The sequence below is a fragment of the Gopherus evgoodei genome, chromosome 3 (assembly GCF_007399415.2).
Source record: "Gopherus evgoodei ecotype Sinaloan lineage chromosome 3, rGopEvg1_v1.p, whole genome shotgun sequence".
In the NCBI taxonomy this organism is placed as follows: domain Eukaryota; kingdom Metazoa; phylum Chordata; order Testudines; family Testudinidae; genus Gopherus; species Gopherus evgoodei.
Window position 1 is genome coordinate 205,712,987 of NC_044324.1, and position 12,202 is coordinate 205,725,188.

Sequence of the window (12,202 nt, forward strand, 5' to 3'; positions counted from 1 at the left end):
CACAGCAAATCATATAAAAGTTTTCAGTTTCTTTGTCTTAGCTCATGGGACTTGATTATGCGCTGATAAAAGTTAAATAGGAATTTTCTCCATTGACTTCAAATTGAAATAGTATATGGTAACGAATGGCCTGATACAAACTTCACGTGCCTTCTTCAGTACTTCTGTACAATATGGAACATGCGGAAAAAAGTTTTTCTACAGCAGGTAAAACCCTATTACAAAATACCTGCAATACTTTGATCAAAGTCATGATAACCCAGTTGTAGAGCCAAGTCCTTATTTAGGAATAGCTGGGTCTTATTTTGATGACATCCAACTCTTCAGATCAGTTCCTAGAACAGTAAACTACCCTACTACAGTACAGAAACTCTTAGACAGTGGGGAACTCTAATGTTCAGTTGACCAGAACAACATGATTTTTCTTGTGTAAGTACCATAAGTTCAATACATTACTTACAAGAGTATTTTATATGCCTACAAAGATTCACAAGCTATGCGGCTTTGTAAAATAAAAGCTTTAAATTATACTTGATATACCTGAGTTACTTAATACCTGCAGCTTCACAGTAATTTATAGAAAATTTTAGTTATATACGCAACTTACTGCTAAATAAAACATGTTAACAAAAAATGACAAAGTTACAAAAAATCTTCCTGCAGTGAAAACGAGCTATTTACTACAGTTTTTTTAAGATTCCTAACTAGCTAAAGGATCTTTAATCAAACCAGTTACAAAGTCAGTCTAGCTGATTCGAATCAACAGACTGGATTTTAATTCTCGTTTATTTCCTAGAAGGCTTGTGATAGGTATACAAGCAACAAACTCATTTGGAACATCATTTAAAAAAAAAAATATATGACTTTGCTGCTACAGTATCACCACCATTGGAGTCCCATTAACAAAAATGCAGCCACAAGCCATAGATATTACAGTATTGATTGTAAACCCGAAGAGGTTTTATCTAAAGCTCTGACATGCTAGGATGTGTCTATAGTAACATCCTCCATCATTAAGTTTACTGGAAGAGAGAATTCAGAGAGGCTTATCAAATGCTGGGCTAAGTTTAATTTTAAGGAAAACTAAAGATATTCCATGTTCAGAAGGGAGTAAAATGTAAAATATTTAGAAAAAGATGTGTATACGAAGCCAAGAGTTCCTATGGGTCCTGTCCTGCCAGATCAGACAATAGGTTCTATATCTGTCCCTTCTAAGAAAAGCAGACATGAAACACCAGGGCTTTGGCGAGGTCACTGTCCGTCTATAAAGGGTGCAACAGCTTCCAGACTCCCACTGAGTAAATTAACAGATGATATTACTTGAGATAAAGGATGGTATTGTGGTTAAAGCACCAGCTTGGGACTTCAGAGTTCAGTTCCTGGTTATACCACACACTACTTTTAAAACCCTCGACAAATCACTTGATCTCTCTGGGCCTTGTTCCCCATCTGGAAAATAGGGATATACAGTCCTTCCACCACCCTTTGTCTATTTACACTGTAAGTACCATGAAGCAGGGACAGTTTCGTACTGTGTATATACAGCACCTTGTACAGAGGGAGCCTGATCTTGGTTGCCACCTCTAGGCATTAACGCAGTGCAAACAAACAACCTTCTACTGACAGGGAGAACTATTTGGGCTGGAACAAAAACACATGAAAAACAAACGAGGATGTAAGAATTTAGCCTTTACTATTGTCATGAGCGAGCCTAGACAATGGGGTTGGCTTACAACTGGTTGGTTGGTTAACAACTGAATTGAACATTGATCCAATTTATTTCATTCTAAAGTAAAACTATGATTGTTGTGATTTGGGATAATGGAAACTGTCAAGTAGCCATTAGTGACGCTATCTTATCCTTGGAGCAAAGGTGATATGGTATCACTGAAATTGAATCTGCAGATATTCTCTCAAAGCCTGGTGATAGGATCATGGTATAGAGCTGATCACCACGCTTTCTCCTCTAGCTGAAGTTCCTCTAGCTCTGTACGGGAAGAAACTGCCTGTTTGTGATTTATAAAAAGGAATACCTGAAGGTACAGGGAGAATAAGTGTGTTGCAGAGGTCAATTTTCCTTTAGTTCTTATTGTCAACTACAATTTTAAAAGACTTGACTGAGGGGGTTCCTCGGATAGATACACATAATAGGGAAGAACCATTATGTTAGCAAAAAGGTCACCTGTGGCCCAGGATTTCTTAGCAGGACCTGCTGGTTTCCGTAAACTTAGTACATATGGATTCGAAGGTTGAATGCTATTTTAATTGGCTTCGTGTTAATATTCCAAGGTCATACCCAATAAACAGGCCCTTCTGGCAGAAGTTTGCCAGATTGAAAGTGAAGCTCTCAAGGCCTTCAACTACTGCTGAAGTGGAGGACAGTGAATGAAGAGACATAACTAACTGTAGGAACACTCATGAAGTCTGAAAAGAGGCACTGTTGCCCTCCATGGAAGAGGAGGATTTCAGGGAATAACTAGTCATGGAAAAGCTCAATTGCACAAGTACTAGCTTGTTTTAAGTCAGAATTCACCTTATATAATTTAGAAGCAACGACTGAAAGGGCAAAATAAGTATCAGCGGTAGTAGGACATACAACTGGGGGCAAATGAATTTCAACAAACTTGATGTCTCCTAAACTCATAAGAAATGCTTGTCTTTTTGAAAGAAGTGGTGGTGTGACCACTGCCAATTTAGAAATGCTTTTGTTATAAGCTGTGAAACATACCAGGTGAATGCATACAGACGTTTAGCAGTGGCGGAGAGATTTTTATCCACAGTCCCCAAAGCTAACTTCTCAAAAAGGGGGACCGAGGTCTTTTTCTTTTAAAAGGAAGAAAAAGAGAAACATACATCTGACATTTTGCTTGAGCAAGACACTGGTCAGTGAAGAAGACAGGTCCGTTGGAAAGAAAGGTGACAACAAGCATTAGAAAACAGGGCCAATTCAAGCACATCTGTTGCCCGCTGTAGATCAATTTCTGAGCCCCTCACCCCTATGCCTTGTGATCACGGCACCTCACCTATTAGAACCATATGTTGTGTTGTAAATAACCAATTCCTTCCCATTCACACTTAATTACCTAAACACTTAGTCACCCTCAAGCGCATACACAAATCCCCAATCAACCAGCATTCTTAATGATTAAAAAAATTTCTTTTAACATGATGACCAAAGCTACAAAATTATTTCTCCAGCCCTAAACAAGTAGGGTAAGGATGATCCATGTTCACTTTCTTAGTGCCTTCTAAAGTATGTTGAAGCTGCTGCTTCCAATACATGAAACTCTTGTCCACAAGCACAAGATTTTTGTGATGTGTCATTTTGTGACTAGTATTCCTTGTCTTACAAAGTTAATGGCTTCTGAAGGAATCATTGCCAAGAACAGAAAGTCTATTTTAGGACAGGCAAATTGAAAGGACTAAAACACATGAGTTGCCAATAAAGAGAATATGAATTAATATGAATTGCAACCAGACAGATTTACCAATAAAGATTTTAAAACTATGGTGTTAGTGATTATTTTTGTTAATTCAACAAAAATCATATTACAACTCTGTATCTTAACCCACATTTTCTTATGGACATTCTCAGGGAAAACAGAAACATGGCAATAAGTCATTACTGACTATGCAAATGGAGTCAAGATACCCTCTCTTGTATGCCTCCATTGTTCTTTCAACATGACCATTCATCATTCTGTAAAATCCTGTCTCAACCTCCTCCCTGCCACAATCCCAGAAACAAATGCAGCTAAGGCTGACTCATTAGCATGTAGAGACAGATGGCAAAGGCAGTATCTTTTTATTGGCCCAACTTCTGTTGGTGGAAGAGACAAGCTTTCAAGCTACACAGAGCTTTTAATCAGGTCTGGAAAAGGTAATCAGAATATTTTAAGGCAAGTTTATGATCCTTCGGTCATATTTTTGTACTCTATTCTGTTTTACCTACATACGATTTTATGTATACAACACTTTGGCTCCCCTTTATCCTTTGCTCCAAAGTGAAATATGCCTGGAGAAAATGTAAATAGCCCATCTTTCCTCCAACACCAACCGTCCCCTGTCCTGAATCATAAACCTTGATTTCAAATTTGCTTGTGACTAAAATTTCTTTGCCTGTCAAGCTCAGATATGATTGGTTACAACTTCTTCAAACTTTCCTCACAGTTAAATCTTCTTAAACTTTGCACAGACTGTATTGGAAGAAAACTGTCCTATTTACTAAAGTTATTAGCAATACTTGTTCCTGACTATAGGCTCTAGAATCATAGGACTGGAAGGGACCTTGAGAGGTCATCTAGTCCAGTCCCTGCACTCATGGCAGGACTAAGTATTATCTAGGTATTTGTCTAACCTGCTGTTAAAAATCTCCAATGATGGAGATTCCACAAGCTCCCTAGGCAATTTATTCCAGTGCTTAATCACCCTGACAGTTAGGAAGTTTTTAAGAAGAACAATTTTTCTCCCTCCTCCTTGTAACAACCTTTTACGTACTTGAAATCTGTTATCTCCCCTCTCAAGTCTTCTCTTTTCCAGACTAAACAAACCCAATTTTTTCAATCTTCCCTCATAGGTCATGTGTTCTAGACCATTAATCATTTTTATTGCTCTTCTCTGGACTTTTTCCAATTTGTCCACAACTTTCCTGAAATGTGGCACCCAGAAATGGACACAATACTCCAGTTGAGGCCTAATCAGCGCAGAGTAGAGCGTCTTGCTTACAACACTCCTGCTAATACATCCCAGAATTATGTTAGCTTTTTTTCGCAATTGTGTTACACTGTTGACTTATATTTAGCTTGTGGTCCACTGACCCCCAGATCCTTTCTGCAGTACTCCTTCCTAGACAGTCATTTCCCATTTTGTATGCATGCAACTGATTGTTCCTTCCTAAATGGAGTACTTTGCATTTGTCCTTATTTAATTTCATCTTATTTACTTCAGACCATTTCTCCAGTTTGTCCAGATCATTTTGAATTTTAATACTATCCTCCAAACCACTTGCAACCTCTCCCAGCTTATCATCCACAAACTTTACTCTTTATGCCATTATCTAAATCACTGATGAAGCTATTGAGCAGAACCGGACTCAGAACTGATCCCTACGGGACCCCACTCGTTATGTCCTTCCAACATGACTGTGAACCACTGATAACTACTCTCTAGGAATGGTTTTCCAACCAGTTTTGTACCCACCTTATAGAAGCTCCATCTAGGTTGCATTTTCCTAGTCTATTTATGAGAAGGTCATGCGAGACAGTATCAAAAGCCTTACTAAAAAGTCAAGATATATCATATCTACTGCTTCCCCCCTATCCACAAAGTTTGTTACCTGTCAAAGAACGCTATCAGGTTGGTTTGACACAATTTGTTCTTGAAAAATCCATGCTGACTATTACTTATCACCTTATTATCTTATTATCCATCTCCAAAAGTCTAAAGTATTAACTAATTTTTTTAAAGTACTTCTTTACACAATTCAACTTTATTGTCTGACTTCGCAATACTCATGGCTGGACAAGCCTTTTGCTATTGTAAAAGTCTATACAGGGCAAAGAGAAGTAAGGACAAAAAGCAACTCTATGGGGTGATTTTTAAGGCACTGTAAGGCTGGTGGCACTGGAGATAAGGAACACGTGGAACTCCAGATCCTGCTGGACAAGGAGAGGAAGAGGGAGGCCAAAGGAACTCTGTAGAGCAAATTAGAGCTTCTCAAGACATTCATAACAGGTACTATTCCAATGTTTTGCACAGCTCATACGCTTTGGACTGAACAAGCCTTGGAGAGACCTTGAAGTCCTCCTTGACTCAGTATTGCAAAAGAGATAAGGAGAGCTGGGGATGATGTAGAGTTTCAAAGTTCTGCATTGCAAGTATGAAAAGACTTGTGCAGTAACTGTGGTTCTTCGAGATGTGTGTCCCTACGGGAGTTTCACTTTAGGTGACTACTGAGCAGTTCCCTCGGAGGTGGAGGGGGCTTCCAAGTAGAGTACAGCATAGAAAAAACTACAGCAAAAGTACAGCGAACACAATATTGGAAGCAGTCATAAGTTATTGCATAGTATTCCGCAAATGTATGCCCATATGGAAGCTTTATATAGTTCAGTAATGGGCAGGTTTTTGAGAAATGCTGGAGAGGCGGAAATAGACTTTGTAGATTGAGTTCGTATGTCCAAAGGTGCTTGAATTAATCCAGTCAGATATCCACCTGGAAAGTCTTTGATTAGAGATTGCAGACCCTTTAGATATATCTGTGAGTGAGAAACAATTAGGGAATCTTTCTGAAGGGTTTAGTCCTAATCAGATAGAAGGATAGGGCTCTCTTGACATTAAGGGTGTGCAACAGTTCCTCTTGTTTATCTAAGTGAAGTTTATGGAGGAAGACTGGCAGGTGAATGGGTTGGTTAATATGGAACTCGGAGACTTTAGATAAAAATTTGAGGCATGATCACAACGTGATCTTGTCCTTTAAAAATACTGTAAAAAGGGGGGCTTGCTGACAAGATGGCTATCAGGAATGCAGTTTTCATTGATAAATGGAGAAGTGAGCCAGTAGCCATCAGTTCAAATGGTGGTCTTGTAAGGCATTTAAGAATCAAACTGAGGTCCCAAACCGGAGCAAAATGCTTGACTAGTGGAAAGAGATTTCTGAACCCCCAGAGGGACTTCACTGTTGTTGGGTGGGCAAAAATGGAATAACCCTCTATTTGAGAATGGAAAGCAATGATGGCTACCAGATGGACTCTAATGGAGCTCAGCAATAGCCCCAAACTTTTTAGTGTTAGGATATAGTCCAGTATAGCTGGCAGCAATGAGGTCGTCAATGGAATATGTTTGAGGTCACACCAACAGACATATCTTATCCATTTTTGAAAATTTGTGTAGCAAGTAGACTGTTTTCTGCTGGGCAATAGTACTTTTTTACTTCCTCTGATCAGGTTGTCTCTAATCCGAAGAACCATTGTCTCTAATCCCAAGAATCATCGACCAACCATGTTTTGAGACGAAACACTCAAGGAGACTGGGGCAAAGGATCTTCCCAGTAGAGGAGATGAGAAGCAGCCTGGAGAGTGATCGGTGAGCAAATGGTCAGCTGTAACAGGTAAGGAAACCATGTTTGTCTGGCACAGGTCAGGACTATTAGGATGACACTGGCTTTGTTCTTTTTTATTTTGAGTAGAACTATGGCTATTTGAGGAGTCAGTGGGAATGCATACAGTAGATCCGACAACCAATGAAGGTGAAAGGCATATTCCCAGGATCGGTGACTCAAACTGCCTCTGGAGCAGGGCACAGCTCTTGTTTATTGAATATAGAATATGTGGTGGGTATGTAATGGCCGTAATTTTTGTTACCAGAATGAACCTGGAACATATCCCGTTTCCTCTGTGCTGCATGGGAACTGTTTTATAGAAACCAAGTGTAGGAGAGAGTCTATTTCTTGACGAAGCAAGTTCTTGTGAGGAGGTCCTTGAAGAGGGATGGAAAAGAGGTGTTAGTCGATGGAAGAGTAAAGAAGTGGATGATGTACCCTGTGGAGATGACCTCCAAAACCCACTTATCTGTAGTGACAGACTCCAAGTCTGCCTGAAGTGGTAAAGGCAGGCGCCAAAGGGAGGAAGGCAGGTCAATTGGTACAGCTGGTAAGGATGAGGATGGTAATTCAGACCCTGGACCAGTCCATCAAAATTACTGTTTGGAGATGAAAAGGGGAGAGGTCAAAGCTGAGCAGTGGATGGTTTCCTTCTCTAGAATTTCTCTCTTTTCTGATGTGGTTCATACCACTTCTGGGAGGTTGGGAACTGGGCAGTATGGGATCTCTCAACTATCTGGGACTTGCTAAACATCCTTTTGTAGACAGGTGTAGAAATCCCAAGAGAATGCAAAGTAGCCCTGGAGTTCTTTTACGTGCACAGAAAATCATCTGTGCTATCTGCAGAAAGTTTAGACCCATCAAAAGGGAGGTCTTCCACTGTATTAAGGACCTTTTTCAGAAATCTGGAGAGCTGAAGCCAGGAAGCCCTTCTCAGAATGCCACTGTAGAAATCAAACAGGTGGCAGTATCAACAGCATCAAGAGAGCTGCTTGTGGTGATGTTCTGTCAAGCAGGTGGCCTTACCCAATAATTGCCTGGAATTGCTCTCCATGCTCTGCCAGTAGGTGGTCAACAGAAGAGTTCAGTTTAGTGTAATTTATATGATTATATTTCACCATTAACACCTTGTAGTTCATGATTCTAAATTGTCAGGAGGCTTACAAATAAGATTTTCTACCAAGTAGGTCTAGAGATGCTTATGATCTTTGTCATGGGGCATGGATTTAGCAAGATGCTGCCTTCCACATTTCTTAACTACATTAACCACCAAAAAATTAGAAAAGTGACGAGAAAATAAAATCTCAGTCCTTTGCTGCAATGTAGTATTTCTTATCCACTCTTTTGTGTGTAGGTGGAATTGAAACTTAGATGTGTTGAATGATCTTTGCAGAGTCCAGAAGGGCCTCATTGACAGTTAAGGCTATGCAGGCAAATGAAGCTTTATGAAGGATGTCAAGCAGCTTATGAGGAAGTTCTTTAACTTCCTCGTGAGGTATCTGCAAGGAGAGTCAGCAATTCTCTTGACCAGATCCTGAAACTGCTTAAAATCATCTACCAAGGATGGAGGCGGAGGCAAAACTGCTTCATCCAGAGATGTTGGCTGGAGGAGAGACCTCTTCATGGGCTCTAACTTACAGCTTCTTAGATATTTCTTCTTGAGGATCAGGACTCCTAGAGAGGGCAGGCAATGAAGGCTGCCTCTCTCTCTGATGGGTGATGCTTGAAATCCTAGAAAATTGCTGGCAATAGGCAACTCAAAGATCCCTGTATAGCCAAGAAGGTGGTATAGCAGGGGGCACCCATGGGTGTTCAGACGAGCGAGATGGCGGTGACAACCTTGGGCCATGAGTGATCATACACTCAGAGACTTCTGGAAAGGGGTCTCTATAAGGGTGAGGAGGAGAGCCCTGGACCAATATTTGGGAAACTAGGGCAAGGTCTTTATCAGAATCCTCTTCCTTAAACTCACTATAGAATGATGGAGCACCCAGAGAAATGAAGTGAAACTATTGGTATTAGGTGAATTTCCGGTGATCTTGGTACTGAAAATATGCCAGAGCCAAAAAGCAGAGATTCGAGCATCTCAGATACAGTCAGATCCCGGGGAAAACAAAAACTCCTGCTGTACCGAGTCCGTGGTCTGCACTGAGGTAATAGTGGCCAAAGGAGCTGAAGGTACAGTGAGTCTCGGTCGCTCCAAGCAAAGTGCAGTAGGAGCCCAAGCAGGTTTCTTCAGTACCAAGGCAGCAGAGGAAGAGCTCTTCTTGCCACCTCAGTCTGCTGACAGTACTGATCATCTTTCCTGGTCTGCTGACAGTACTGATGATCTTTCCAAGGCTGAGGTTTTGCTGCTTTTCGGTCTAGCAGTGCCCTTGATACCTGAGGAACCAGCAGCCTCATGGGTACTGGAGTGGAGAGCAGACGGTGTCTTCAGCCACTTCAGTACTAACGACAATGGCTTTTTTGAGGTAGATTCCTGACCTGGAGAACTCTGAGCATGGTCTTTGGAAGATTTATGAGAGGAGGCTTGGGTCTTCCTCTTAGATGCCCTAGAGGAGTGTGGCTCAGAGATAGTGGAGGCAGCAGACTTGCTCGGAGACCAATGGGGAGAGAAGACCCTAGGTCGGGGTCAAAAGCTGGGCACTGAGAGCTCTCCATCATGTGGAGAGGAAGTTTGATCTCCCTGTTATTTCTGGCTCTAGATTTCAATGCCAGACAGAACAAGGTGCAGTTCCCCAAGACAACAGATGCACCAGCAGTGCCTGTTGGTTACCAGGACTGCTTCTTCCCATGACAGATCAACGTTTGAAACTGGGAATACTGGGCATATGATAACCTCCCAGTGAACAAGAACTATCTACTAAGTAATATCTATATGAAAATAAATACAGTAACTCCTCACTTAAAGTCATCTCAATTAACGTTTCGTTGTTACGTTGCTGATCAATTAGAGAACATGCTCATTTAAAGTTGTGCTCATTTAAAGTTGTGCTCCCTTATAATGTCGTTTGGCAGCCGCCTGCTTTGTTCACTGCTTGCAGGAAGAGCAGCCCATTGCAATTAGCTGGTGCAGGCTTGGAACCAGCGTGGACCGGCAACCCATCTATCAGCTCTCCATTCCCCTAAGTCCCTTGTGCAACAGCCACCCAGCAGGTTATCAATTGCCAGCAGTTCAGCTGTCCCTTTCACCCACTGCCATGTGCTGCTCCTGCCCTCTGCCTTGGATCTGCTCCCCGGAACTTCCTGCCTGCTGTGTCGGGGAGGGAAGAGGGGAGCTAATGTCTGGGTGTTCCCCCTCCCACCCGCTGCTGCACCCCACTTACCCCATCATCCACAGAGCTGGGGGACACATAACAGGACTCAGGATGGAGGGAGCTTCCTGGCAGCAGCTACCATCTCAGCCTGCTGATCTCCTTAATAAGGCAGTATACTTAGAGTGGGGTCAGCGTACTTAAAGGGGCAATGTGCATCTCTCTCACACATGCAGGTTGCATCTCTGTTTGCCATGCTGTTTCCCCTCCCTCCATTCGTGCTCCCTTGTAGAGTGTGAGGCTAAATTAACGAGTTAACCCTGGATGGCTCAGCCAATTGCTAGTTCATCATTTAGCAGTAAGGCATTTCCTGGGAAATATCCCACCCTCTGACTCCACCACGTCAACCAAGCTTCACAATCTTCATTGCTGGGTACCAGTATTAAATTGTTTGTTTAAAACTTATACTGTGTGTGTGCGTGTGTGTAGTCTTTTCTCTGATGCAAAAAAAATTCCCTGGAACCTAACTCCCCCATTTACATTAATTCTTATGGGGAAACTGGATTTGCTTAACATCATTTTGCTTAAAGTCATATTTTTCAGGAACATAACTACAACGTTAAGCAAGGAGTAACTGTAAATAATTATTTTTAAACTAGGAAGCCAAAGCTACTACTACTTACTAACTAATTACACTGATACTACAAACTAGAATAAAAACTGGGACACAGCTGAGGTAACCTCAATGGGAACAACTGCTACAGATCCATATCGGGCTGAGGCGGTTGGAAAGCAACTGAGGGCAGTTCACCTGCGCAGGGCTATATAACAATGGCACGCACACTAAGCTGACTACCACTCATGCTCAGGCCAAACAGACAGGGCTATGAGAAATCTCCGGCAGGGTGCATAAGCGCACCTAGAGTGGAGTAGCCATAGGGACATTACTTGAAGAAGAATTAACTGTTGGGAGAAGACAGAACATGCAATTGCTTCAATAAATGCACATACATAAAATCACAATTTCTAATAATATCACTGTTAATAAAATACACACATGCTGGCCATTCTCTCCAATTCAATTTCTTTTCTCTACTGTACTTGTAACTACCTGGTGCAAGCTGTTCTATTGCTTATTGAACTGTGGTTTCTAATTTGCTGAACTCTTTCACCCCATGCTGAGGTTATATTGATTAGTCAGTAACATTTCCAGAATATCCCTTTTTATGTTTCTAAAAAGATTGCTACTCTATTTGATCTTTTCTAATCCTTTGCTTACAATATCTTAAAAAAGGAGACTAATGATTCTACCATTATCTCCCATTTGGGGTAAGTAGTGACTTGCTAACAGTAATTTGAATCTGGCTTATTTACAATTCCACTTTACCTGTAGCAACCTGACCCATACATGCAGGGTGTTCTCTTCTGCTTGGTTTGTTTAGACCTCTGTAGAGCATCTGTGCTTCTGGCTGAGTTAAAATCTTCAGCTTCAGGATCCTGATTTAAATCAAGCTCTTGAGTCTCCACTAGGGGAACATGAGAGTGGGATGGCTTGTCCTGGTGAGTCTGTTGGCTTGCAGAATGGATAACCTCGTCTTTGTTTTCCCTTCCATTCATTTTATTTGTGTCAGAGGAGAGCTGGCCTTTTGCATCTAGCCTGTGTTCAGGCCTCTTGCTGTGGAGCTGACAATCACTTTTCTCCACAGAACTTTCAATCTTTTGTGAGACAGTCTTGTTATAATCTTCTTCCACTTTCCTCGTAATCCTGGCAAGAGGTATTCCTGATGCATCCTGTGAAACAGAAAATAAAAGATCACAACAATCTTTAGAGTGCCTTACTGTGCAAATAGTT

The 12,202-nt window shown here is 41.4% G+C and overlaps 1 protein-coding gene across 4 annotated transcripts in view; it reads right to left on the reverse strand.

Moving 5' to 3' along the window:
• APLF (aprataxin and PNKP like factor) overlaps window positions 1-12,202 on the reverse strand; it is a 111,292-nt gene that overhangs the window by 42,229 nt on the left and 56,861 nt on the right. For all 4 annotated transcript variants that reach the window (XM_030557867.1, XM_030557866.1, XM_030557865.1 and 1 more), the window contains one exon: window positions 11,738-12,141. In XM_030557867.1, the coding sequence (XP_030413727.1) occupies window positions 11,738-12,141 (404 nt within the window). The remainder of the gene's footprint in view (window positions 1-11,737; window positions 12,142-12,202) is intronic.